This window comes from Mauremys mutica, chromosome 24, assembly GCF_020497125.1.
Source record: "Mauremys mutica isolate MM-2020 ecotype Southern chromosome 24, ASM2049712v1, whole genome shotgun sequence".
Taxonomy (NCBI): Eukaryota; Metazoa; Chordata; order Testudines; family Geoemydidae; genus Mauremys; species Mauremys mutica.
This window is the reverse complement of record NC_059095.1, coordinates 11,963,612-11,989,055: the sequence shown is the minus strand read 5'-3', so window position 1 is coordinate 11,989,055 and position 25,444 is coordinate 11,963,612. Positions and strand designations below refer to the sequence as shown.

At 52.3% G+C, this 25,444-nt stretch overlaps 1 protein-coding gene across 7 annotated transcripts in view; it reads right to left on the bottom strand.

The window, feature by feature from the left end:
* Positions 1-510: 510 nt before the first annotated feature.
* The window catches only part of TCF3 (transcription factor 3), a 115,490-nt gene continuing 90,556 nt past the window's right edge, over positions 511-25,444 (bottom strand). For 2 of the 7 annotated variants that reach the window (XM_044998994.1, XM_044998993.1), the window contains exons 9-20: positions 19,781-19,883; positions 19,161-19,300; positions 16,965-17,091; positions 15,776-15,834; positions 14,529-14,607; positions 12,964-13,037; positions 11,937-12,140; positions 10,496-10,619; positions 8,999-9,158; positions 7,625-7,863; positions 2,573-2,717; positions 511-1,037 (exon numbers count right to left, since the gene is read on the bottom strand). In XM_044998994.1, the coding sequence (XP_044854929.1) occupies positions 2,575-2,717; positions 7,625-7,863; positions 8,999-9,158; positions 10,496-10,619; positions 11,937-12,140; positions 12,964-13,037; positions 14,529-14,607; positions 15,776-15,834; positions 16,965-17,091; positions 19,161-19,300; positions 19,781-19,883 (1,452 nt within the window). In that variant the 3' untranslated portion in view covers positions 511-1,037; positions 2,573-2,574. Of the gene's footprint in view, positions 1,038-2,572; positions 2,718-3,256; positions 3,484-7,624; positions 7,864-8,998; positions 9,159-10,495; positions 10,620-11,936; positions 12,141-12,963; positions 13,038-14,528; positions 14,608-15,775; positions 15,835-16,964; positions 17,092-19,160; positions 19,301-19,780; positions 19,884-25,444 lie in introns of all 7 variants that reach the window. The other 5 variants (XM_044998997.1, XM_044998998.1, XM_044998999.1 and 2 more) reach the window with 5 other exon arrangements.

Here is a 25,444-nt window from a genome sequence, read left to right as displayed (position 1 = left end):
TCCTGTACATGGTATGTCGCTTCTTCACTTACCAATACCCCAGCTTCTCCTTTTCCCCCGGCTCCATTCTCTCCCTCTATTGGCAGCTCTTTCTGCCAATCATGGCCACATGTTCTGGAGCTTCGCTGCTAAAGCAGAAGACAGCTGTGCTCTTTGCCTCTTCACTTCTCACTCTCGCCTCCCACGAAGGAGCCCAAGTCTCCAGGGACCCCTGCGAATGAAAAGCAACTTGCAGAGACACCCCCCTCCCCGCCCCCCCAAACGTGGGTCCTTGTTACTGAGGCTGGGAGAAACCAGAGAACCACTGATGTAAGCTGCCGTATCTTGCTTTGTCGTTTAACCTCCTTTTCCCAAATGAGACGTGGCCAAAGCAGAGATGACGAATTCAGCACGTGAGTTTTTACACTGGAAGGTACAAGCCAGGCAAGGAACAAACATCCCCCCGTGGCTACATTCGCATTTAGTGGCTTTCAGAGCCGAATCTGAGAATTTCTTTTTTTTCATATCCAGTCTCTTTTAATACAATTTTAATATTCTGGTTGATCCTAAAGATGCAACATCAACTATAGAAACAGCAGCAGAAAAGCATGGGGTACAAGACTTTTTTTTTTTTTTATACAAAAATTTTTTTTTTGTTGCTTACAAAACATATGCAAAAGAAGCTAAAAAAACCAAAAGGCATTGCTATTTTGTTCTACCTAAAAAATCTCATAACTAATGTTCTTTTTTAAAAAAAAAAGAAATATTAAGCTTAGGCACAATTTTGCTGCTGGCTGCTTGAGACCAAGCCAAGAGAACACGATGCTCCCCCTGTTAACTGAGTGATATGTATTGACGGGTCCATACTTTATACTTAAGGCAATTTTTTGTTTTGTTTTTGACCAAGTGTTTGTTTCTTTTTAACGCCCCTTAAAGCATGCCAGGCTCCTTTCTCGTGTGTCAGTATTAGCAGTACTAAAGTTTATGGTTCAAGAAGGTTGCAGGTCACACCGAGGGTTTGCTTCCTACCCATCTCTGTATCCGGGGAACAAAAAGATCTACAAATAAAGAGAAACAAAAGAAAAAAAAAAGAAAAAGAAGAAAGAGGAAAACCCAAGTGAGAATAATATTTTTTTATTGGACCAACTTCTCACTGAGCTTGTCTCTCTAATATCCTGGGACCAACACAGCTACAACTGCTCTGCAAATAGCACTTTATAGAACAACTAGGCACACGCGCTGTCCTGTTCCACTGGCGTTTATCCCCACGTCCAGCACAGCACTCGAGTGACAGCCGCGAGTGGAACTGCTAATTGTAACTCGGTAACGACAGCGCTTCCTGTCCACACCAGCGCTCTGATGTTACAGCCAAGAACCACCATTACGATCTGTCTGTGGCTGGGTGAGCATCTTTCGTGTGATTACAGCCAGGCACACGCCTGCGTCCTTTGCTGAAGACCAGGGCCCTATACATTGTAAAGCTGCCTTTACAACACCTGATGCGAGTGTGCGCGGCGGGACGAACGATGTTAAGTGGGCCCTGACTCTCAAAGGGAGATGAGGTTTTATACACGTACCTCTACCATTTAAAGGGCTATGGGGCCGGGCCAGAAACAGTTACAGCCTCAGTTAAATGGAATCAGAATTTCCGTTTGGTCTTTCCCCCAGGGACTTGCGTCCTGAGTAGTGGCATGAGGCACCTTCTGGGGGGGGAGCTGAGGAGCACTCGGGGTGATGAGCAGCACTGCTCCAGCTCCTCTTAATAGCTGATAAATGACAGCAGCACTGGGCCATCAGCTGCTGGGCTCGTGCTGTGGTCTCCAGGGCCTATACTGCCTGCGGCCTCAGCAGGGAGGGGACTAGTGCTACATAGCTTTACTGCAGCATCAGTGCTAGCTCATTGTACGAAGCTTGGAGCTTGCACTGAGGGTAGGAAACCGTTTTGTTTTTAAATCCCCCATCACAATGAGCAGATTTTAAACATGGCCTGATTCACATGCAGGAGGCTACAGGGACTACACATTTCTGTAAGCAGGGGGTGGGGGTGGGGATTATATTTTCAAAGGGAGGGACTGAGTAAATACAGTCTGAAAATACTGTGTCTTGCTCATCACAGGAGCTGTGCTGCTCCTTACAGGGCACGGGCTCTTGGAGCACACACGGCTTTAGCAAGCCTTCAGGTTCCTGACTCAGGGAGAGTCAGGTTGTATGGGGATGCTCTTCGTGCACATAAATAGCATTCGGATAGTACATTGTCCCTAGGGGTGTCATGGAGGGATGGAGACAGAGAATGACCTAGTCAGTAACTGAAGGAATTAAATGTTTCCGTGTGTGTGTCATTTACAAAGACAAACGAAAGGAGATCTCTAACTTTACTGCAGTATTCTCCTGCAGGAGGTGATGGACAAAGTGAAAGGTCTAGCTCTTAGGGGCCAGAATCATGCATTTTAGTTTGCTCCATTGGTTGCTGTGAATTTCAGTGAGTGACAAAAGCCAAGCTGTTAAAGAATGGCATGCGCTGAGCCTGGCATAGATTTCAAAGAGAGACACATACACAGCCGAGTGCTGGGATCTGACAGGCAGAGGATGATACCTTCACATGTGTCCAACGGGGTTGTGACCATCTCCTAGACCAGGGTGTGAAGCTGAAAGTGTCATCTGGGGATCTCCTACTACTCCGGACACTTTCTCCTCTTCCCGACGCTTCAAGCAGGCTGCTTTAGGGTTCAGATTGCGCTCTATGCCAAAAAGAGCAAGGGGGAAGGGTGGGGAAAAAACTCAATTCTTGCCACAGCATCAAGGAGCAACAGCACCCGAAAGAAAAAGCCCAGAGTCCCAAGACAGAAGCAGTGGAACGCACAAGGACGTAACCCCAGTGCAAACCCTTCTGCTCCATGTAACAGCAGCAACCACCTCACTGGACCCCCTACCAGAGCAAAACTACTTTCCCCTGAAGGATTATGGGGCCAATTTAATGCCTATTGATTTAAAAAGAGAGACTGTCGTTGTTGGTGGGTTGAAGACATTTAAGACTGAGTTTTCCTAAGCCTCCACGTGGACTCCAGATGCCTCATTTCCATATACTGCGTGTTCAGATCCCATAGATGAGGCCTTGGAAATCTCAGCCTAAGTTCTTTCCACTGCAGCTCCCCACTGGAATGGCAAACATTCAACCTTCCAACAAAAGCTTGTTATAAATACAGATCCAGAGACAGGCACACACAAACGGATGAGAAGAGAAAAGGTCCCAAAATGCACCTGTCACTTGTTACCATACCTCGTACTTGCTGCTCCAAGCCCAGAATGACCTGCACCGCTTGCTGTAGGATGATCAGTTTGGTCTGTGCTTTGTCCGTTTTTAAGTGCATCTGACACATGCGTCCCAGCTCTTTAAAGGCCTCGTTAATGTCCCGTACACGCACCCTTTCCCTGGCGTTATTGGCCATTCTCCTCTCCCGGTCCCTCAGATCTTTGTCCTCCAGTGACAGGGCCTCGTCTGTACTGCTGGGTTCACAGCACCACAGGGATTAGTTAGGGAGGGTGTAACCGACGGGGGCTGGTCAGTTGCTGTGCTGCTAGTGCCACTAGTGTCCACTGCAAAAAGCTCAGTCAACCTCACATTGCAGAAGCCAATTGACAACGGAGAAAGGAACTTCCCCAATTTTCAAGGAAACCCTGGCTTTTGGGTTCCTTCTCTCTGAGAGCCAAGCTCAGGTGCTGCCAGCACTGGTCCAGTGGGCCAGCTCGGGAGCTGATAGGTGGAAAGGGAGGGCAGGCGGCTGGGAGGAGCAATACTTTACATTGCTGTAGTGCCTGCAGATTAGTGTGCTCACCCTGAGCACCTTATCTGATCAAGTCAGAAAATGGGGACTTCCTCGCATGGAAAAATGTTGACTTTTGTGGGAAAATTCTCAGTCGAAAACCAGAAGGTTTTGGTTTTCAGCTTAAAAACAACGTTTTGCTTTTCAGTTTTCCGGAAAAAACCCTCATTTTTCAGTGGATAGGCACCTACATGAAAAGTTTAGTCTAGCTGAAAGCTCCATCCTCAAGCAGTTCTGATGGAAAAATTTTAACCAGATATCACAGCCCCGACAGGTCGGCTGGTCTGACACCCATCTTACAGGTGGGGAAATAGAGGCACACAGAAGGAATTACCTTGCCATGGTCTCACAGCTGGTCAGGGGCAGAGGCAGGAACCGAACCCAGAGCTTATGGCTCCCAGCCCTGTGCTCTAACCACTGAATCAGGCAGACAGCTTGAAAATTGGAGAATTTAAGTCAGTATTGCCTGAGTTATTCAGCATCTCAAAAACCGCCAGGAAGGTAGCTTGCTGGTTGGGGGCTATGAATGAGTTAAAGAGGCAGCATCTACCTGGCTGCTGCCTCAACTCCACAAGGGTGGTAGAGCTGGACTTGCAGAAAGCTCCCCTAATCCAGCTAGCCTCCACGCTTCACCTAGGACGCTGCAGGCGGGGGTCTGTTTTGAAGAGTGTAAATGAGACTTGAGAGGTTCCAGAAAAATGGGCTGTGGGGGCAGACTTACAAAACTAGAGGACCTGCCAATCCAAACCCTGAACCAGACGCAGGCCTAGGAGAGTTAGGCACCCAAATCCCACTGGAATTCAGTGGGATACGGGAGCTGAACTCCCCGGTACCCCAGCCTAGGAACAGCGATTCTCACAAACTGTTAACGTGGCCTAAACTAGGGCTGGAGATAGGAGCGACCGATGACTTTAAAACCGTGGTCAGGAGCTCACGGAGTCCTCGCCCCTTGCAAGCGGAGCGAGGAGGCTGCAGATGGCATCTCATTGGTTTTGCTACTCTGGCAGCATCATGCTAGAGCAAGAAACCAACAGGTCTTGGCCTGGGGAGTGGCTTGCAACGCAGAGACATGCTGGCAGCACCTGAAGAGCTTGGCTTAGTCTGCAGCGCCCTTCCCCTCCGCCTCCCCCCTTTGATGCAGGGACGATCTTCTCCCCCAGAGCAAAATTCTCACAGGAAAGAACAACTGCCTGAAGACTGTCCTGGGTTGGGCCTCAAATTGGAGTCTGGCTTCTGCCTTCAGCCCCAGAGGAGCCGGATGGGCTTAGGCCGCCAGCCACGAGAGGGGAGCAGATGCTATGGGGCCGCGAGGTACCTGCTGCCAGTGCCAGCCCTGCTCGGAGAGCATCCGGCAATGTTGGGGAGCAGGAACACAAGCTGGTTTGCTGACTGGAGCCCCGCGTACGGTGGTGCAAGGTGACTAAACAGAAGGGACCTGTGCCTAGTCCCATTCCTGACTATCCTGGCTCATTCAGACCCTCCATCCCCATGAGCCAGGCTTTCAGCATCAGTGTGCCCGGAAATCCACTGCTGGGAGCGTGCCAGGGCCTTGGCGAATCCTCGTCACCTGGAGTCTCAGCCGCCTAAAGACGCCAGCATCTCCCTGACCCCAGGCAGAACCTAGCAAAGGCTCTCACCTTGGCAGAAATCCTAGCTCGCTATCGGACACTGCCCACAGAAACCCTCGCAGTCACACCTATCACCAGTGTCCGGCTCAATACCCCCCTCCCCGGAAGGGGCTCCTTCTGAGGCAAAGCCTTCTGCATGTTGCCATCAGAGCTGCAGCCGTCTGCCATCTCTTGCCCTCTACCCACGAGCGCTCTGCACGTGCTGCTGGATGCCATCAGGTGGGCATGCCCAAGCTGCATTCAGTCTCATACGGGGAACGGAGCACTGGGTACCTTGCCCCCTAAGCGGTGGCCAGGCCAGTGCACTGCACAGATCTGCGTTGCCTGGCCGTTTCACAGCACAGCTCTAGCCACAGCGACACCTAAGCTGCCTCTAAACTACCGCTGCGTTCCTTTTCATCGTACTAAAGCAACCTGACTATTGGGAGAGGCCCCCTCGAGAGCGGGGCTCGGAGCCGCCTGCCATCGCTCAGAACAGAACGGTCTGGGAAGCGCGTGGCAGGGCGGTCAGGGGAAAGGGGACGCGGCCCTGAGGACGAAGCACTGGGGGACCAGCGCCCTAGCTCACTGCATGGGTCCTGGCTGGCAGCGCAGCAGGTGGGGGCTTCCATCTCTGAGAAAGGCTTTAAAAAAGGACAAGCGTGAGGAGACCAAAGTGAACACGGTGCCAACTCTCTCTTGCCCGCCCGCCCCGCCCGCCGTCTCCATCAGCAAGCAGCAAGTACAAGGTAGAGAGTGGGACCACCGAGAGGTCACGGCTGGGGACTGTCTGTAGGAGATCGGAAGGAACAGAACAAAACAATAATAAAAGGAAGGGGGGGGAAGGGAGACAGGAAAAAAAAATACACGTTATGAAAGGCAAAAAATTACAAACTGAAGAGAGGCACAAGAGGACTCCAAGAGGATCACAGTGCAACAGCAGAGGCCAGCAGGGGGAGAGGAGCCAGGCACAGAGCACGGTGTCATAGGACCAAAGGCTCTGCAGGAAGGAAAGGGGTTAACTGGCCACACACTTCTGCAGCAACGGCTACTGGGGTGGAAGTTAATAGGGAGCATGCACGGCGAGTGTTACAGAAAAAGCAGCAAAACCCCCATGCTACTCGGAGCAGGAAATAAAACAACAACAACAAAATCCGACAGCTTCCCCCCTCCAGCTGGACTGAATGCACCCCGAGATCCACTTCGCCTGGGAAAGTCACCCCAGGGGAAGCCCCAACAGTTGGCACACGCTGAACTAGACCGGCCGGTAAAGCTCTCCTGCCCTAGCAGGGAGAACAGCTTCAGGATCAAACCGGTGTCTGTCTCACCACTGGAGTCGAGGAAAGAGGGAGGTACTGCTAACGGCAGAGAGCTCCCGTGGACTGTCAGACACTCGGACGGCATCCGTGGCCGGGTAGTCAGTGGTTAGAATCCAATGGCTCACAGACAGCTCGGAGACACAAGACGTCCAAGTATGGAGGGCTTGCCTCTCCTCTGAGCTCTCCACCCCCGGGCCAGTTCTGCCTCTCCGCTCACAACTCTGAACACCAGCGCCTCCCACTGGAGTGCCTCCCGCCAGGCACAGCTGCACCTAAGGCTGCCTGCAATTCCTCCCAGCTCTCCCCGGTGCATCAGCAGCTACCTAGCAGGCACAATGATCTGAGAGCTGCCTATTACAGCATGAACCGGAGGAGAGCAGACATCCCCTCTCCAGGATTGGGGTGTGTGTGTATTTCCTACAGCTGCTGTGAAGAGGGAGAAAGGACAAGGACGGGCAGAGCACTGCTGCCCTTGGGAAGGAAGCAGCCCCTGGAGACACTGCCCTCTCCTGTTCTTTCATTCTCAGGCATGCCTTTCTTTATGGCCCGGGGCAGGGAAACCCCTTTCTGCGGTAAGCTAAGGCAGCGCTCTAGAGACGACAGCACTAAGAGATGCACACAGGTTTCCACAAAGGGAAGCGACCCCTGTGCATTCAAACAAACATGCAGCACATGCAATGGCTTTAAAAACAAAACCAGAGAGCGTAGCAGGGATGCAAAAGAGAAACAAAATTACATAAATAAATTTAAAAAAAAAAAGAGACACTTCAAAGGGCCTTGGGAAGCCAAGGCAGCACCGTGGGAAGAACAGCGCAGCACCGCGGCACAGGGTAGACAGACAGACAGCCCCGTGCCGATCAGATACGTAAAATATCACCACTCTGGGAGCCTCACTGACCTCTAACTTGTTGCTCCAGGTTCAGTATGACTGATACGGCCTGGTGTAGGATTAGCAGTTTGGTCTGCGGTTTTTCGCTGTTAAGGTGGAGTTGGCACATGCGTCCGAGCTCTTTAAAGGCCTCGTTGATGTCACGGACCCGCAGACGCTCACGGGCATTATTGGCGACCCTCCTCTCTTTCTCCCTCTCGGCTTTTTGCTCTGGGGGAAGAAGATCGTCCTCCTCATCCTCATCTTGACTAATGGTTTGAAATAAGAATGAGACAGGGACATTCCTCGTGTGCACACTCAGCACTGGTCAACTCACACAACAAAACATACATCTGCAGCATCACGATTATCTTCGCGTTGAAGGGAATCTATCAACAAGCCCCCCCCGCCGCGCCGCTAAGGAGTGGGAGCATCACCCCGCTCCTCCCCCCAGCACGAGAGTCTTTCCAGCCCTGGTGCACAGCATCCCCGCACTCCCATTTGCCCTCAGACGCAGTTACACAGGAAGGATGCCATTTCGAACCAATGAACGGGAACGGTTCACAGGAACAGAACAGAGTAGTGCAATTAACCCCCGGAACTCACTGTCACATGATCTAAGCATGGCCAGAAACAGGAACGGACATTTTACACAGGTAATGTCAGCATGAAGAGAAAGGATTAAAAATATAGTGTTTGGGGAAGGTTTCAGGGCGTGAACCAGCCACTAACTGCCGAAGCAGCTGGAGCCGGCCAGTGTTGGAGACGGGATACCAGGTTAGATGGGCCCCAGGTCTGATCCAGTTGGGCTATTCCCACATAACTGGCTGTGAGACAGAGAATCCATAGAGCTCAGACGTGTGTAGTGAAGAGACCGCTCAGGTTCCACCACCTCCTGCGGACACACTAGCCATGGGTCTGTCCGAGGTCAGTCGAGCAGTCAGCAGTTCCCAGCACAGCCCAGACTTCGGGAAACAAAACCAAGACTAACGCCCGAGACCATCCAGGCAGTTGGGCTGCAGCCTGCTTTGATCTCCAGTGCTTGGCCTGTTCCTTGCTCACTAGGAATTCCTACAAAGGTGGGCAGGTGGAGCATTGCTGGGGCTGGAAAAGATGCAGGAGGATGGGCCCTGCACCACCATTCCCCCTCCCAAAGTGTCGTAAAGCCTAAGAGGTGGCCTCAAACTCCTCCCCCAGGGGAAGCAGGGGTAGCTCGGGGCAGCGCTGGTCTCAGTGCAGCCTGGGAGGCTTGGCAGGGCTCGGGCACAGCATCCCTGGATCCAGCTAGTGATCGTGTTCTTAGCAGGAGGGAGGCCAACGGGACACACACACAGCCTCCCCCCTCCCCTCCTGTCCCAACACCCCCCCCCCCCCCCGCTCCAGTAACAGAATAAATGGAGAGACCTGTTCAAAGAGCACCTTGTTCTGTTCCGTGACGGCTTCATTTCCTTCTTCTCCTCTTCCGAGTTATCGGCCACTGACGTGTTCTCCTCGTCCTCCTTCTCTTCCCGCTTTATTTCACTGGTCCCCGAGGAGACGCTGGCTCTGCCCAGCCCCGTCAAGCCTGCAATGGAATCAAAGCAGCACATGGCCGTTGGAGCGCGATCCCACCGGGGCAGGATAGGTCAGAGGGAAAGCTCCTTGCTGCAGCTGCGGACGGGCTCCCGACACATCTCGGTCTCCTCGGACACTTAAGAACAGGCTGGATAACCCTAGTATATTTGCACAGCATCTCTCATCCCACAGGATCCTTCATATCCTGGACACACAGAGCCATGCAAACCAGCCACCTTTGGGGAGAAGGGTAGGCGACCAGTTACTGAGAGGATGCTGGCGTTTGCACCCACCCCAGGATAACGCGCTACTGGGCCCATGCAGAGCGGGCAGGGCCTTGTCCGTTACGGTCTCCTCATGAGACCCACGCTCCAAAACCTTGAGATAACTCAATCAATCAGCCTGGGAAGGAGGGAGGGCTGGGGCTGGTCCAGCTGGGATTTGGACCAATCCTCACAGGCCAAGTTCCCAAGGCTGCATGTTTCTCAACACCTCCATCCACACAGCTCGCCGTAAGGAGCCCGGCCACATGATTAACGTTAGTCAAGGCACGGACGCCACCGACAGACAGACTCATTCTGTGCACTGTCAGTGGCGGGTGCAGAACAGAGGGTGGGAGAGTGGGTTCGTTCGCCAAGGCCAGGCTTTATCCCAAATGTCTATGGCTACGTCTACACCACGTGCTAGCAGTCCGATTCCCCGCTACGCACACTAGCGCCAGCCCTTGGTCACCTACTGCAAGTATAAACAGCCCCGCAGCGGCAGCATGTGCAGCGGAACCGGTGGGTATGCAATTGGCTGGGCCTCTGCCGCCACCACCACCCAGGCTACGGCAGCTACGCTGCTCTTTACACGTGCACTATCTTGGTGAGCAGGGGAAATCACACCCCTCACTGGTACCGTCCACGTACCTAAGATACACTCTGCCGTGTCCCCAGGAGCTTATCTCCCACCCTGCCCCAAGTGCCCTCCAGCGTCACAACTCAACCGCAACCACAAACCAGGCAAGGCTCTAAGAACGATTCGCAACTGAGTGCGGGTCCCAGGCTGCATGTGCAGGTTAGAAGCTGTGTTGAAGACCCCCTTGAAAATCGTCTCGCGGAAAGTCACTGGGCATTGCCCAGGTGGGAGCTGCCTCCAGGGTGGTGCTGACCCAAAGGCTCACACCCGGCACGCGCTCCCCGCTCTAGCCCATACGCGTGCCGCGCGGCTGGGAACCTCTCTCTCACCCACATGGTTTTCTCCACTGGGCTTGTGCTTTTCATGGAGCCAGGTCTTGGGGTCGTCTTACCCCAGACGGGCCAGGGTCAACCAGCCAGCAAAGAAGTGGGCAAGGCACCACCTTACCGCTGTACGTGTCTTGCTGCCTGCTGAGATCGGGGAGCGAGCTGGGCTGCGAGGGAAGTGTAACATGGTTGTGGAGCATGCTGGGGTTGCTGGATAGTCCGTCTTCAGGGTGACTTCCTCCCACCTGCAGCAGAAAAAGCAGAGCAGCCTTTAAGGACCAGCAGGAGACACCAGGCACTGTTCAACCCGAATATCACCGCTTCGAAACCAGGAGGGTGCTGGGGTCTACACCAACACCTCACCTACGTGTTCCTTTTCTCCAACACCACCCAGCCTGATCCGGGCTGCCACCCTCTCACCCCAAGCCTGCGTGGGAAGAAAGTAGAGGAAGAGCTTAAAGCTACTTCCATACCAGCTCCTCTCGGGGAATGGACAGTCTCAGTGGGAAGCGGCACGTCCAGCTCATGCTGCAGATAATTCAGACTAGGCTAAATTGTAGGAAGCCTCCCCACCAGCATGAACTACGCTGGTGTCATCCTCCAAAAGGAGCCCCCGGCGCTTGAGACACTAGGTGAGACAAAGCCCCAGGGGACACGCCAGCATGGGCTGGACGTGCCTCAGCAGATCTTTTCCATCTCAAACGTCTGTGATTCAGGCCGATGCACCTCGAAGGGGCTACCCCACCACCACCAAACCCCCTCAGAGAAGGAGCCTTCGCTGGAGAGCAACTCTCAGCCCTCTCTGAAAGCCTGGATGTGGATCTTGTTATTACTGATATCTCAGCAGTGCTGAGAGCCCCTTTTCACAGACCTGGGGACTGTAAAACCCAGTCCCTGGTCAGAGGAGCTTATAATCCAAAGGTTGCCATGTGCCTTACTTTTAAATGAATAGATCCATGTTCATTGTGTGTACAGAGCACCTGGGAAACTTGAAACACCCCCACCTGGGTGTCCTGCCCCTCCTCATGCTCAAGGCTTATTCTAAGGGGAGCTGCTTTACTGGAGATCCCCATGTTCAAGCTTTCACCCCTACCCCAAGTAGGGGACAACAACGGGACCTCCACTTTTCATGCTGACCAATATCGTCTCATGGACAATCTGGGCTCCCCCAGGCTGACTGCCGGATCCAGCTGTGGTCTGGAGTCCTACATTTAGGGCTTATCTACATGGAGAACGGCATCGGTTCAACTCACAGTACACACTGACACCAACCAGTGCAAGCCCTGCGGAAACACTCCTATTTCAGTTTAAGCCGGTGGCTTATTTCGATTTGGCTGTAGTTGATTGGCAACAGGATTAAAGCTAATCTGAACTATACCAAAGTCAGGGTATCCACACAGTGGTTTGCACTAAACCAGTCCAAGTCTGTGTGCAGATGGGGCCTTGGATTGTAAACTCTCTGGCAGGGACGGTCTCTGGGCTACGTGTCTGTACAGCTCCCAGCACAACCAGGCCCTGGCATCTAGCGCTACCGCAATCACCACCACCAGTGTCTGACTCACCAGACTTGAATGCCTGTTCCCTAGAGGCATAACTGAAGTGGGGAAGGCCTGGCTGAGCCCGCCCACTGAGGCGCTGTGACCAGGGGCCGATCCCAGCAGGCTGTGCATATCTCCGTGGTTGGCTGGCATGGCAGCCGTCTGGCCCACCGCGTGGTTCCTCAGCACATGGATGGCTTCATCCAATCTGTCTTCCATTTTGTTTTGCTTTGAGGGGCGGGGAGGGTGATGGAGAAAAATGAAGACTCCATTAACATTGAAACACATTGCCTGCCTGGCATCTGGCCATAGCCTCTGTGCATCAACAGAACCACTAGCTGCAAAAACAGACACAACCACCACAAGGCTACTAGAGAAGGGTTACTACCCCCGTAACGTTCCCTGTGCTCAAACTCTGCCAGCAAGCTGGGGGGCGCCTCAGTGTTGTTGCATTGGAAGAGAATTTTAAAGTGGGCGAGATTAGCCTGTGGAACTCCCTGCCACAATACACTGAGGGATTCCAAGAAGGAATTAAGCTGTTATATGGATAAAAGGAACATCTAGAGTTGTATCAGAAAGGATAAAAAACAAAGGATGTAAATCCTCACACACTTCTGTTAACTACTGGAGGTTGGGGAGAAAAGCTTCCCACCTGGGCTGGGTTATTACACAAGTGTTCAGGGTGTATTTTCTTGCCCTTTTCTCATAAGCACCCGGTGCTGAGCTGTGTCCAACAGGACACTAGTCTGGGCGATGTGGTTTGCCAATGCCTAGGACTATGTTTGCAGCTGAAAGCTTTTCTCCAGGGTTAAGCACTTCACTACATAGTGGACCCTCGGGCTAGATCTGATGGATAATCTGGTGGCGCAACACTGCTCAGAAAAACCACCGGTGCCACGGAGGTGGGTTCAGTGGTTCTCCCCTTTGTGCTCCCCTGCCACAGTTCCAACCAGCCAGCAGTAAGTGTGTTATTTCCTGAACCGCTGCTCACTGCAGGAAAGGGGTGGTGGGAGAGACAAAACTAAGTAGAAATGATCGATGTGATACTTACTAACGTGTGGAGAGTCCCTTCATAGCTAGGAGACAAGGCACCCTGTCCGCCCGCTCGGGGCCACTGGGAAGTGCCTGGAACAAATCGCACATTGGATCATTTCAAATGCAGCCCTCAAATGCGACACTAGATGGGGCTAGACCACCACAAATCGTTGAAAGCCCCCCAGATGCCGGCCAACTGTGTAAATGTACATGTGTCTGTTGGACCAAAGAGGCAACATGAGGGTTATGGGGCCGGCATCATTTCCGTAGGAAACTCAAGGTTGTGGGGAGAAGTAAGCTAAGCAGCTTCACCCCATTGTCAAGTAAAGCATCTAACCTGGGAAAGACGGAACAGAGAGAGAGAGAGACACAGACACACACACACAGAACACACACAGAGAGAGACACACACACACACACAGACAGACAATAGGTTCTGTCCTTAGTCCCCTCTCCCCCCAGTAGTGCTATACTTCGATATCAGTGCTTTAGCCCCTCTTGTAAACCCTCCTTCTCAGAAAGCCAAAGTTTTTTGCCTTTCTCAACATCCACTGCAGATTCTTTGCCCGTCAGTGTTTTCATACACAGGCGTTGATGCTGTGGGTATACCTGCACATGCGCCTGCTTCTGGATTTAGATACAGCCGAGGCGCAGCCTCCGGGTACCTGCATCACCCCCAGATGTCACCAGAGCGGTGAGATGGAGGGATCGAACCATTCGCTGCCCTCAGAAAGGTCTGATGCCAGTTCGGCTGTTCATGTGGCACAACAGGCAAACGAGCGCGGTTTTGTGCTGCTCTCCCTCTGTCCGATAGACGGGAGCTCAGAGGCGGCCTACTGCATCTTTACGCTTTGAGATATTTCCGGCAACAGACCCAATAATGACCCTGGTTGGGCTCCCAGTTGCAGGAACTGGGAGCTTCAGTCTTCTGCAGAAGGAGGCACCTGGAGAAGGCTGCCATGATTTTTTTAAATCACAGTATAAAACAGGTTCTGAAAATGGTTCGAACAGCCACCTCTTGGTGAACATGGAGCCCCTCCCACTGGCACACGCTTCGTTCACAGAGAACAGGGACCGCTCAAAGGGCACATCGCTGAGAGGCAGGGAAAGAGGATGCACCTTTCACCCAGGTAGCAGCAAAGCTACACTTCAGCGTGACACAGCATCACTGGGCAAGACTCACGGGCAGCTAGAATATTTCCTGCCAGGTCACTTCTTTGGAGACAAAAGCCCAGGCTTTCAGGAGTGACTAGTGATTTTTGGTGCCCGCCTAGATACCCCTTAAGGGGCATGATTTCTGCAAAGGGGGAGGAGGCTCAGAATAAAAAGGTCCATTCCAGCACCTCAAGCCAGGTACCCAAAGTCACTAGCCGTTTTTGAAAACCATGGCCAGGGCCTATGGAGACAAGAGGTCTCTCCACACCCAAACCAAGCAATTCATGGGCGTTGGGTTATTTTTTTTTTTAAATTTATTTTAACAATATATTCCCCCCCCCCCCCTTTACATGAAACTGGTTTGATCAGGTTTGTAAAAAATGTTGCTCAAGCAGTTCTCAGGAGATCAGCGCATCGAGCACGTACCTGCAAGCCCCTGCGGGGAGCCCACGGGGGTGGAGGGGTTTGAAGAGAAGTTATTGCTAGAGTGATCTGGGGAATAAATCTGGAATGAGAGAGAAACGAAGCCGTTAGCCAAGTACACCTTCAAATCCTAGTGTTCCCCGCCCCGTAGAGCTGCAACCCCTCCACTGCCCTACGCCCCCGTGCGCCACAAGTGCCTACAGCACTATCCCATGGACTTCCAAGTCTCTTTACGTCACCCTCGCCAATTCCCCCAGCTCTCCATCTACGCAACAAGCCTGCTTCCTCAGTCCCACCCCCGAGCGCTCTGCTGGCCAGATGAACCTCGGTCTCTATGCTACTGCTGCCTTCCTCCCCACCGCCCCTTCCCCACAGCAAGCGCCTCCATTTGCCACCTCAGTCGCTGGGCTCTCGCGACGTGAGGTGGTTTCCTGGGTGTTTGACCTTAGGGAGCAGAGACACCAAGGGGTGACAGCGGAAGCAGGCACTGCACGGAACTGCTGAGACACTGGGGGCTGGTGGACCGAGCAGGGTGGGTCTGTGGCACGCAGCACTAGGCGAGGCCTGAACTCTAACTGAAAGCAACCCGTTGGCCCGACACGGGCCATCGGTCGAGTCAGCACTCTCCACGCTAACCCAGCGGGGCCACAGAATTTTAAACAACCCCCCCTCACATCAGCTATGGCCTGGACGTACAGAACCTAAGCCCGTAACACCTGGTGCCCAAGGTATCACAGCAACGGGCATGGAGAGGGCGGACAGCGGAGGGGGACTGGACTGGGATTTCCCAGGCCTCTATTCCTCTCTGCCCATGAGCAAGTCACTTAACTTACTCTGAGCCCCAGCTCTCCCGCTGTGTCCAGTGGGGTGGTGAGGAGTGACCGTGAAGCACCTCCCCTTTGCATCTCTGGCCCCAATTCCCACAGCGTCAAGCACCTAAATCTTATTTCTTCTTCTGGGGAGGGAAGGAGCATCGTCTCCATTTTACAGCTGGGAACAGGCAGACACAACGGGACTTCTCAAGGACATATATAGCCTGATCTGCTGGGCCATCCTTCCCCTTTTCCTTGCCAGTTAACAAGCCCAACATGAGAGCTGCATGGCTCCAAACACCTGAACCACCACGCCGAGGAGACGTTTAACTCTCTTTCCAGGGCAGGGAGCAAGATGGTCAAGTCAACAACCCCACTCCAACGCTTGCTGACTCCGAGGGGCATTGGGAGGGAGACTCCAGAGCAAGAAACACTTACTGAAGCTAATGCTTTCCCAAGCGCATCTCCCGAGCTCCCAGCTGTGGTTCCTCTGTTGCCTGCAGGGAGAGAGAGAACACAGCCCTTACTCAAATCAGAACAGGTCACTTTTGGAAAAACCCTGGGGCACTTAAAAAGAAAAGTTGACCCTTATAGTTTAGTGTTTGCGCGCACCGTCTCCTATTGAGACTGGGAGGGGAAGGTGGCAGCAGTTGAAGACAGGATAAAGTTTCTCACTCAGAGTTTTTAAAAGACCCACTTTATTCCCACACCTGCCTTAGCTGCTGCTGCTGCCCTGAGAGTCTCGCTCTGAACAGCAGGGAGCAGGCAATATCCACTGCGGCTGCCTTCCTGGAGCTGCACGGATGTTAGCACGAGATGCCAGGTCACAGGCACTTTGCCATTCAACATCCCCCCCACAGCAAACCCCATTTTAACAGGGCACCTCCCAAGCCCTCAGAGTTCCCTCCCTCCCCCCAAACAAGCGTTTCGCTACAAAACAGAACGATCAAGGTCAGGATTCTCAGTTCCCGGCGATCAGGAAGTTAATTTCGGTAACAGGTTTTGTAACAGGTTCAGCGGGGTTAGAGATTAAAGCACTCAGGGGTTTAAAATGGCATTTGAACGCAGCATGAAAATTTCTTATTCCTGATTTGGACGCACACTGTCTCCCCCTGCACCTTCTCCACCTGCCTCAGGTTTAAGTCCTTTCTGCCTCTCGCTCAGCGGTCGCGCCTCCGAGAAGCGACTGCACAGATTCCAGTTTCCCTCTGGGACCCATGAGCTGGGTGTGAGAAAACATGCATGGATGGAAAGCTACAGGCAACTTAAACCTCTGAGCACAGAGGCTGGGGAGGAGGGGGGGTTACTTGTGCAAAACCGCACAGATCCCACCCCTTCTTCTCTGCCAGATCATGCCTGATTATCCAGCAGCAATAACTCCCACTAAATCTCTTGCCTCGTGGAGTAACTCCAGGCCTACGTGCGACACACGAGGGAGCAGACCTGGTGTCATGCAGACATACAGAGCGCATTATTCTCGAACGGCCCAGACAGCGGCTTTAATCCCACACCTCCTTGTGCATTAGACATTGACAATGGTTTGCCTTTCCTGGATTAACCTACGTGCAGTGGGAGAGTGGAAGATTTCAGTGGCCTCTGCCCAAGACTTGCCAAAGCACGTACATACCCATCATGCTGTCTGTCCCACTGATCGGTGGCGTATGACTGGGCACGCCATAAGGGGTGGAGGCAGAGGGAAAGCCAGACACAGAGGAAAGTCCGCCATTAACTTCTCCTGAATGCATCGGGTAGTTCTAGAAAGGAGAAAGGGGAAGAGGCATAAGACATCCCCTGGGATGGTCCACAGCACGGCAGGATTTAGGTAGCACCCCCGCCAAGGTGAATATAGAGGTCAGTGAGGGTGGACCAACTGTGCCCTCTGATGGACCAAATCTCTGACCTGACTGCACTGCCTTCCAGCGGCTGGAGATGGTGGACGTCGCCAGTGCGCCCTCAAATTTATGTCCGCACGGGGAATGTATTTTGTTATGTGCACCAATATGGAGGTGATGTGTGGTGGGGGTGGGGCCGAGGGGTGTGGAGTGTGGGAGGGTGCTTAGGGTTGGGGCAGAGGGTGGGATGCAGGGGGTGAGGGTGCTGGCTAGTAGTGAAGGCTTTGGGGTGGGGCCAGGGATGAGAGCTTCAGGGTGCGGGAGGGGCTCAGGGCTAGGGCAGAGGGTTAGGGGGTGGGCTCTGGGATGGGGCTGAGGGGTTCGGGCTGCCCCAGGGCTGCAGCAGGGCGAGAGGACTCCTCCCAGCCCTCTCTCCCCACAGCAGCTCAGGACCAGGTGAGAGGCGCCTCTCCCCGGCCATGGCAGCTCTGGCGAGGCTGGGCTGGGCGAGGGGTTCCTCTCCCCAGCAGCTCCGGCAGGCCTGGGCTGGGGCTGGGCCAGGGGCGCCTCTGCCTGCCTGCACACGGCCCTTGATAGCCTGCTGCGCGGCCGCGCAGCTTACAGGGAACTTAGGACGTTGCCATGTTACTGCAGCTGAGGGGGATTCTGCTGACGCTCTAGTGGTGGGAAAAGTCCCCAATTGCAGCTGAGTCAACATTTTTCAAAATGTGCGTGTGTGGAGGGAGAAAACCCCCTCCCAAATCAGCAAAAACTGTGGACATGTTTTCATGAATTCTCCCTCCCCTCACCCCCTAACCACACCCAGCTATGGAGCTGGTGGGAAGTTTCCAGATTCTGAAATTTGTCGTTGCCGTTTTTTTTTGAATATTTGGGGATGTTGGAGAAATTGAAGGCCAAGAAGCAGCTGGGTTCATTTCAGAATGGGCGACCTGCTCACACCCCACATGGCCACTCCCTCCCCCCGCGGGAAGGGCTCCGCTCCCTCGCGGCAGAAACCGGCAGCCAGCGCTTGGGATGCAGGCTCTCATTTCTACAGCTGATCCTGCAGCACCCACACCTTCGGCCCGAGGGGGGAAGAGCAGTCTGGTAGCTCAGGCACCAGGAGTGGGAGTCAGGAAATCTAGGACCTGGGGCAGCTCACTTAGTCTCCCTGTGTCACACGTGGGGTTGAGAAGATAAATATCCTGAAGATCGAGAGGGGCACAGATGCTGTTGCAGTGAGGGTCATGTAAACACCTCGTTTAAGGCCAGAGGGTACCAGTTTGATCTCTGTACAGTACAGTCTGCCCTCCTGCACCACACAGGCCTAGATCTCCCCCAAAGAGCAGATCTAAACTGATCACCAAGCTAGCGCTGGGCAGGTTACATTTGGACAATCCAGTGAACACCCCTACAGCAGGATAAACCTGAAGTGCTCTGCTTTAGCTGGGGAGGGGAAGACATTTCTACGCCCAAGTGCCCCCAGCTACAGAACAGGGAAAATATTTCCCAATCACTGACAAACTACATTAACTAACGTTCGCCAGGGCCTGGATGCTGTGGTGAGGGCCCTCGCAGGAACATCTACAAGGCCGATGACCAGTATTTTCAGAATGGCGGCATAAGAGCACCTTGCTATTTCAAAGAGCGCTGCCAAAGAATGCGCCAAGTGACAGAAGCTAGGGACCTCACTCACCGAAGTCCACTCTTTGCTAACGCTGATAGAAAGAGTGTTTTACAGCAACACTGCACCAAAATACCCTTTGTCAGACTACAAAAGTCTGGCCAAATTGCTCCGCGGCAGGAGAGAATCATTATTCCCATTTAACAGGCCAGGCAAACTGAGACCCAGATGAGGGAAGGGAGTCAGTGGCTGAGCTGGGAATAGACCCCAAGGGTCTGGCACTCTGCCCTATGCTCCTACAACGACATGGCACCACCTAAACGTTCACACACTGCTCAAGGCTACAGCATCACCGGAGACGCATTACCATCCGTTCGTGCTGATGTAAACTATTGAAGCCACCGGACTGTGGGAGAGGGGCCGAGGAGCCACCCAGCATGGCTCCATAGCTCGACTGGCTCATGGTGCCGGACGAGCTCCACAGATCTGGCGAGTTATGAAGTCCATCTGCAAGGCAAGCAACCATGTCAATATATAAAATTGCAACGCACAAACGTCAGCAGGGCAGGAGTCCCATGAGGCAGAAGGGGGAGGGGAGACTAGCTGAGTAATGCCAACGGCATGCAGGAGCAGTGCAGTCAATTATTTGTAGTGCAATAGCATTTAGGGACCGCAGTAACGGACCAGGCAGGTCGTTGTACGAACACAAAGCTTACGATCTGCGGCCCAGCCTCACGGCTCAGGTGTGTTGCAAGACAAGGCTGCAGGTTGGGAGGCTGCAACCAGTCATAAACCAGGGATCCAGTGTAATGGCAGCGATTTACAGCATTACTGGGCCTACGTATTTACGCATGCCTGGCCCAACACCACCTACATCTGTCTCCCTGCATCACACGCGGCTAGGAAATCCCCTCCGTCACCGCTGTGGCTGTAACAGGATAGGGGGCAGCTGCTGTGACGCCAGAGTCACCAGCATTAACTACTGACCTGGCATGTAGAAGGCTCCAGGATACACAGTGCTGGGAGGTTTCGAGGGGGCATATCCAGCTGGATCCCTGCTGTAGTCATCACCTGAGTTGGATGGATACACCTGCAAAGGGCCGGAAGGGGGATGAGGAAGGGAGAGAGGCCTGCCCATTCAGATAGCTTTAGTGCCTTCTAAATTCTCTTCTCCCTCCCTGCCGCCCTGCCCCGCTGCCTTTTCCTGCCAGGCTGTCGCCTTCCCCAGCCAGATAACCTTTAACCTATTTATTGTGGCTGATAATGTAGCCAATTCCCACAGCAAAAAGGAAAAAAGAAAAGGGAGAAGTTCAGCCAGAGTTAAAGCTGAAAAGCGACACGCTAAGTTATTCAGGAAATCCTCACCGCTAAGATGGGCACCAACCTTAACTCTGTCCCCTTCTCCCCGGTGCCTCTCCCCACTGCCACACTAAACTTGGCCTCCGGCATCCCTCATCACGTCTCGTATGTGGGCTGGAGATCACCTCACCGACCCTTCCCACCCGGACAATCCATCTTTCATCAAATAAATCCAACTGACGCGCAGCTGCCAACACTTGGGAGGGGGTGGAGAAGAAGTGAAAGCAGAAACGTGCCCTACATTTTTGATCTTTCATGCCCAGTGTGAGACAGAACAGGCCAGCACGAGAAGTTCCAGCTTTCTTCTTCTAGTTCCCTTTTCTGTTATGGCTTTTCATGGGTAACCACAAGAATTATTTCTGGATGTTAAACCCAGTCCCCAGGCTGATTCAGAGGGAAATGGGATATGGGGGAGGCTGGTATTCTGGACCCATTTGCTCCTATAGCTGCTTTTCCTTACCAAAAAGGCTTCACTGTCGCTATACCCAGCTCTTACATAGTGCCTTTCATCCACAGAGCTGAGTGTGCTTTACGAACAAGGCAAGTATTCATTATCCCCATTTTACTGACTGGGAAACTGAGGGTCCATCAGTGAGGCTCTTTACCTCATGGCAGCCCTTGACAGATGTCACCTCCAAATTCCATTCAAACTCTCTCCTTAAACACACCCACACCCCGCTACAGGCCAGCGGCACGCCCAGCGGCACAGGTACAGTGCTGGGTTTGATCGGAATGAAAACCTGCAGCTCAGCATATGCAATGCAGCCCAGGTTGGGACATTTGCAAGCCCTGGCTTATTTTAGCCACGAGATATCATGAGTGCAGACCATGCTGCTTACTGAAAAGCACCATCATCTCCACATGGGCCAGGCACTTGGGAGCAGGAGCCTATTTCCTAGAGGTAGCTCTCATGCCACCATGGCCCACTGACTGACAGACTCCAAAGGAAGGAGACCGAATGCCCACAAACAGAACTATGCCTGGATGGAATCTAGAATGCTGTGGGATTCCCTCCTTCAGGGCAAAGAACTCTTGGTCAGTTCCAGAAACCTTTACTTCTGCAGTAAAGGATTTCTAACATTAAACAGGGTGGAACCAACACCTATTCCATTTCTTCAGCACAATTAAGGGGCTAAAACGAGAATTGTCCCTCAAAATGAAGGATGCTCGCAGAGGCCTGTTTCTGTAGCTGGTTACAGTAACGCTGCAGTGGAACGATGTGCATGTAAGGTGTTCAGTAGCACGTTGAGAACAGAGGGCAGGGTAGCAAAGAAAGGGTTATTGACCAAGCGGATGCTAGAAAGCCTGCTGATGACAAAGCTGTCATGTGCTGGTGTTCAAATGTGTTTAACAAATGCACACTGGATATGCAAATAAACCGAAATGCCATTTAAACTGATGCGAAAACCTTCCCAGGACCTATTTTCATCACTATTGATTCATTCTGAAACTATTTTCTTTTTAAATACACACGAAAGCAGGGACCGGGGGTTGCAGTAACTTTGCCGGGCATTCTCAGTTCATCAAATGACTGGAAAAGCATTTCTGTTTGTAAGGGAAGCCAGCAGGGATGTGGCAAGGGTCTATTTCCCCCCTGACACTCCCCCCACCCTCCCCGTCTGCAACTTCTAACATTTTTATTGGCGCAAGTACAAAGTGCCAAAGAGGAGGAGTGGAAGAATGGCTCTATTTTTAAAATTGCCCAAAACACTGAGAAAACGGGCTTTAACAGAGAGACAGCAAAAATGTGCTCTGGAAAGCATCTGTGATTACTATTGTTAAAATAAATTCGTCCCTTTGCACCTTCAGTTCCTGCTTCTCAGACTATCCATCCCAGAGACGAAGGCATCAAAATGCACCATCTAAACAAGAGCACCCACAGCTGAGACAAACAACAATAACTGATGCCCAGCGTGTCCAGCGCATGCCTGTAAGAAGTGATGCAATGAATTTCACAAGGCTCCGGACAATGATTACACTCCAGCTTTAAAAAAAAAAAAAAAACACACACCACACACCATCTTAGAATCATGTCCTCCAAAGAGGCTTTAAAAATCCCTTGTTCTCTTTCTCATATCCCCCCCTTTGCTTTCTCTTCTTAGTGAACAAGCCCCCTGACCATGCTCCAAAGTGTGTTGTCTTCCAATACTACACACTATTATGTCTTGAACAACAAAAACACCCCCTCCCTCCAATCCACTAGCTCTGTGTCAGCTCGACACAGCAGATTTACAACCCCCGCCCCACCCTTATAACATGTTCCACAACTCTTTGGGCTGATGGTGATGACTCTGAATTAAGGAAGAGTTGTTAAAGTCCCTTTACTCCCCTCACTCCTATAGTGCCGCCGCCCCCGGTGTGTCTACCGCTGCTTTGCTGGTACCCAGAAGTGGCAATCACCGGTAACTGCAGTGTTCTCTGGGTGATTGGAGGAGAAGAGACAGCAGAGAATGTAACTTGTGACCTTCTGTTTCAACAGATCGCCAAGTTCAGACGGAGTCTTTATTGACCTGATTGCACAAATTTAGATCATAAACTCATAAAAAACCACAGAGAGGAGGGGGAAGGGAGAGAACTGACAGATGCTGACAACTGCCCCCCCTCGCCCTCTTAAAAAACAACAACCTAAAAGCCGTTTGCCTTTGTGTGTACCCAAGAATCTCTCCATTTCAACACAGAGACAAACCTTGAAGTGGAATGCATGAAAAAAAAAGTGAGTGAGTGAGTGTGTACAGCGCGTGTTTGTGGCAGGGAGGTGGGGAGAGATGGGGGATGGAACAGGCTACAAAGAAGAAGAATCCAGTAAATTGACTTTTCCTATAATTTGATTAAATAGCGGGAGCTGGGACAGGGAATCGAATGAAGCACGTCTAATAGCCCTGAACCATCTGCCAGCCCCTGGCACCTGGCCAGTCTCCAGGCAGCTGTGCAGCACTGGAGGAGAGGAAGAAGGGGTGGGGGTGGGGAAAGGAGCGTTACCATATTTAATAAATCCTGAGCGAGAATTAAAAAAAAAACCTAAGAAATATCCTCACCCAGGCAGGAAGCCGACGCAGGATTCCGAAGGTGCCCAACATCTGCACCCTACTGTTTCCCAGACTGCTGGAACACCCCCCTGCCTCCTCCCATGCTGACATATGCACCCTCCATTCCTGGCTCTGAAAACCCCCACCCCCATCCCAGCTCTATTTCAAGGGAGTCAAATTTCAGTCTGATTACTCATTAACACTTCGAGGTCCTCCACGCCCACGGCAACGCAATTCACTCATGCAGCCGTGGTATCAGTGCTCCCTGGACGTGCGAGGCAGATCTAGTGTGTGTGGGGAGTGTGGAAACACGCGCACACACTTGTGGTTTTTAAAAAAGCCTGGAGACAACAGATGCATAAAATTCAAGACGCTCATTTTAAGGGGATGTTTCTAGGAAAGAAAAGCAAAGCCCTGGAAATCTTTCGTTTTAGTGTTAAATAATAAGGAGGCTTTCAAATGGCTTTTTCTAAAGACATCTAAGATTATGTTACTTGGGGTTAAGGGAGAGGGGGCATATTTTGGGGGGTGGTTTGCTGGAAATAGAGATGTTACATCAGCTAAAGCTCTGTTGTCCTCCAGAGAGCAGGCAGACGGCTGCTGAACTCATGTCACCCAACCCATCAGCTGCTCCCCCCCAAGCCAGCATCCCCAGCTTGCTGAAAGTCACCATGCGCAGAGATAAGAGCCCTCTAAGCCTGCCTTCAAAATATGTAAAGCAGCCGACGAGCCTCCAAAATCCTCTGCGCACTCAGGAGGACCTGACAGAATCCACACTCTACACGCAGCCCCACAGGAAACAGTAAATCATAGCCAGGTCTCTCCTCCCCCCCAGCCTTTGCCTCTGTCAGCTAGAGAGTCAGACCTCTGGGACCTACAGGTGAGATCATTTCCTGTGTTTAAAATTGCTAGCACAGAGAGGAGGGAGCTTGCCAAGAAACTGCATTAAATTCACCAGCACTGGGATTCGTAGGGTGTCCCCCCCCCCGTTATTCCTGTTTAAATGCATAAACCAGTGAGGGACTTCAGGCAACCCTTGCAGACTAATATTAAACAGAGCAGTGACCAGACTGTAAATTTATGCGCTAAAATACGCGCCAGCCACCATACTTTTGACTGCAACAGAATCTTCAAACAACCTACTACTCTAGGAGCACTGAAGCCAATTTCCACAGGGCTCAGAGACAAAGCCAGACAACACAGAACTACCGCTGAGAGTTGTATGTGGTCTGAGATCTCTACTAGACAAGGGCACATGGATGGTTAAGAACTGTGACTTGGGTCAAAAAGCAAAAGGTAGGGGCTGGTTAGTGTCTGTCGGAGGCAGAGCAAATGCTGGATCAACACATGGGTGTGTCTCAGCTCTGGTGCATAGTGCGGTGGGCAGAATCTTCTTGTTGACCCAGATTACAAGTTTTTACTCCCTTTGTTGGGAAAATGCAGCAGTGGCAATGCCACTGATACACGGATCCAAAGGCCAGAAGGAACCATTGTGAGCACCTATTCAGATCTTCCACACAACAGAAGAATTTCACTTAGTAACTCCTCCAGCTTTTAAACCAAGCAAGTGGCAAACGGATACGATTTGTCATAGGTCCTTCAGAATATGGTGTAGCCAAGAAGCAATTTTAAGGTGGTTTGTGAGAGGCGAAAGGCAGGTGCTGGAAGCAGAGGGGGATTTCTGCCACACAAGCAAGAGGATTTTAGTTGTACTTTTACCGAATGGATTTTGATGCAATTGAACCCTTCCAAGCAGCGGCCAGTCGTATCACACTCAGCACGATTCAGTCAGGCCCTGATCCTTCTCCTGCTGAAGCGAATGGCTTCAATGGCAGCAGATTAAGTGCCCAGGTTCTAGGCCTATTTTCAGGGTGATTCTTACATGTGGGGTAATTAGACACAGACTCTCTGCCTCGGGACCCATTCCTTATTGTGCCATCCAAGCTCTGCAACCAGCCGCCAGCCACGGTCACATCCACCCTGACTTATTACTCAAAGCAGCCCAGGAAAGAATGCGGCTCCTCAGGCCCAAAGGAGAGCGTGGGTGGGGAACACACAGCGGCACAGAGAGAATATGAGCTGCAGCAGACAGAACCGCTACTTCACAAAGGCAAAAAAAACCCTCAGGAGGACCATGTGCTAATGTACCACAGCATGACCACAAGACACACCTTAGGGGCCACTCATGACCAGACCTGCTAGTTAGAAGAGAGAGACCAGCCCACCTCCGTCCCATCTCCCTTGCCATCAAAGGAGCAGGCAACAT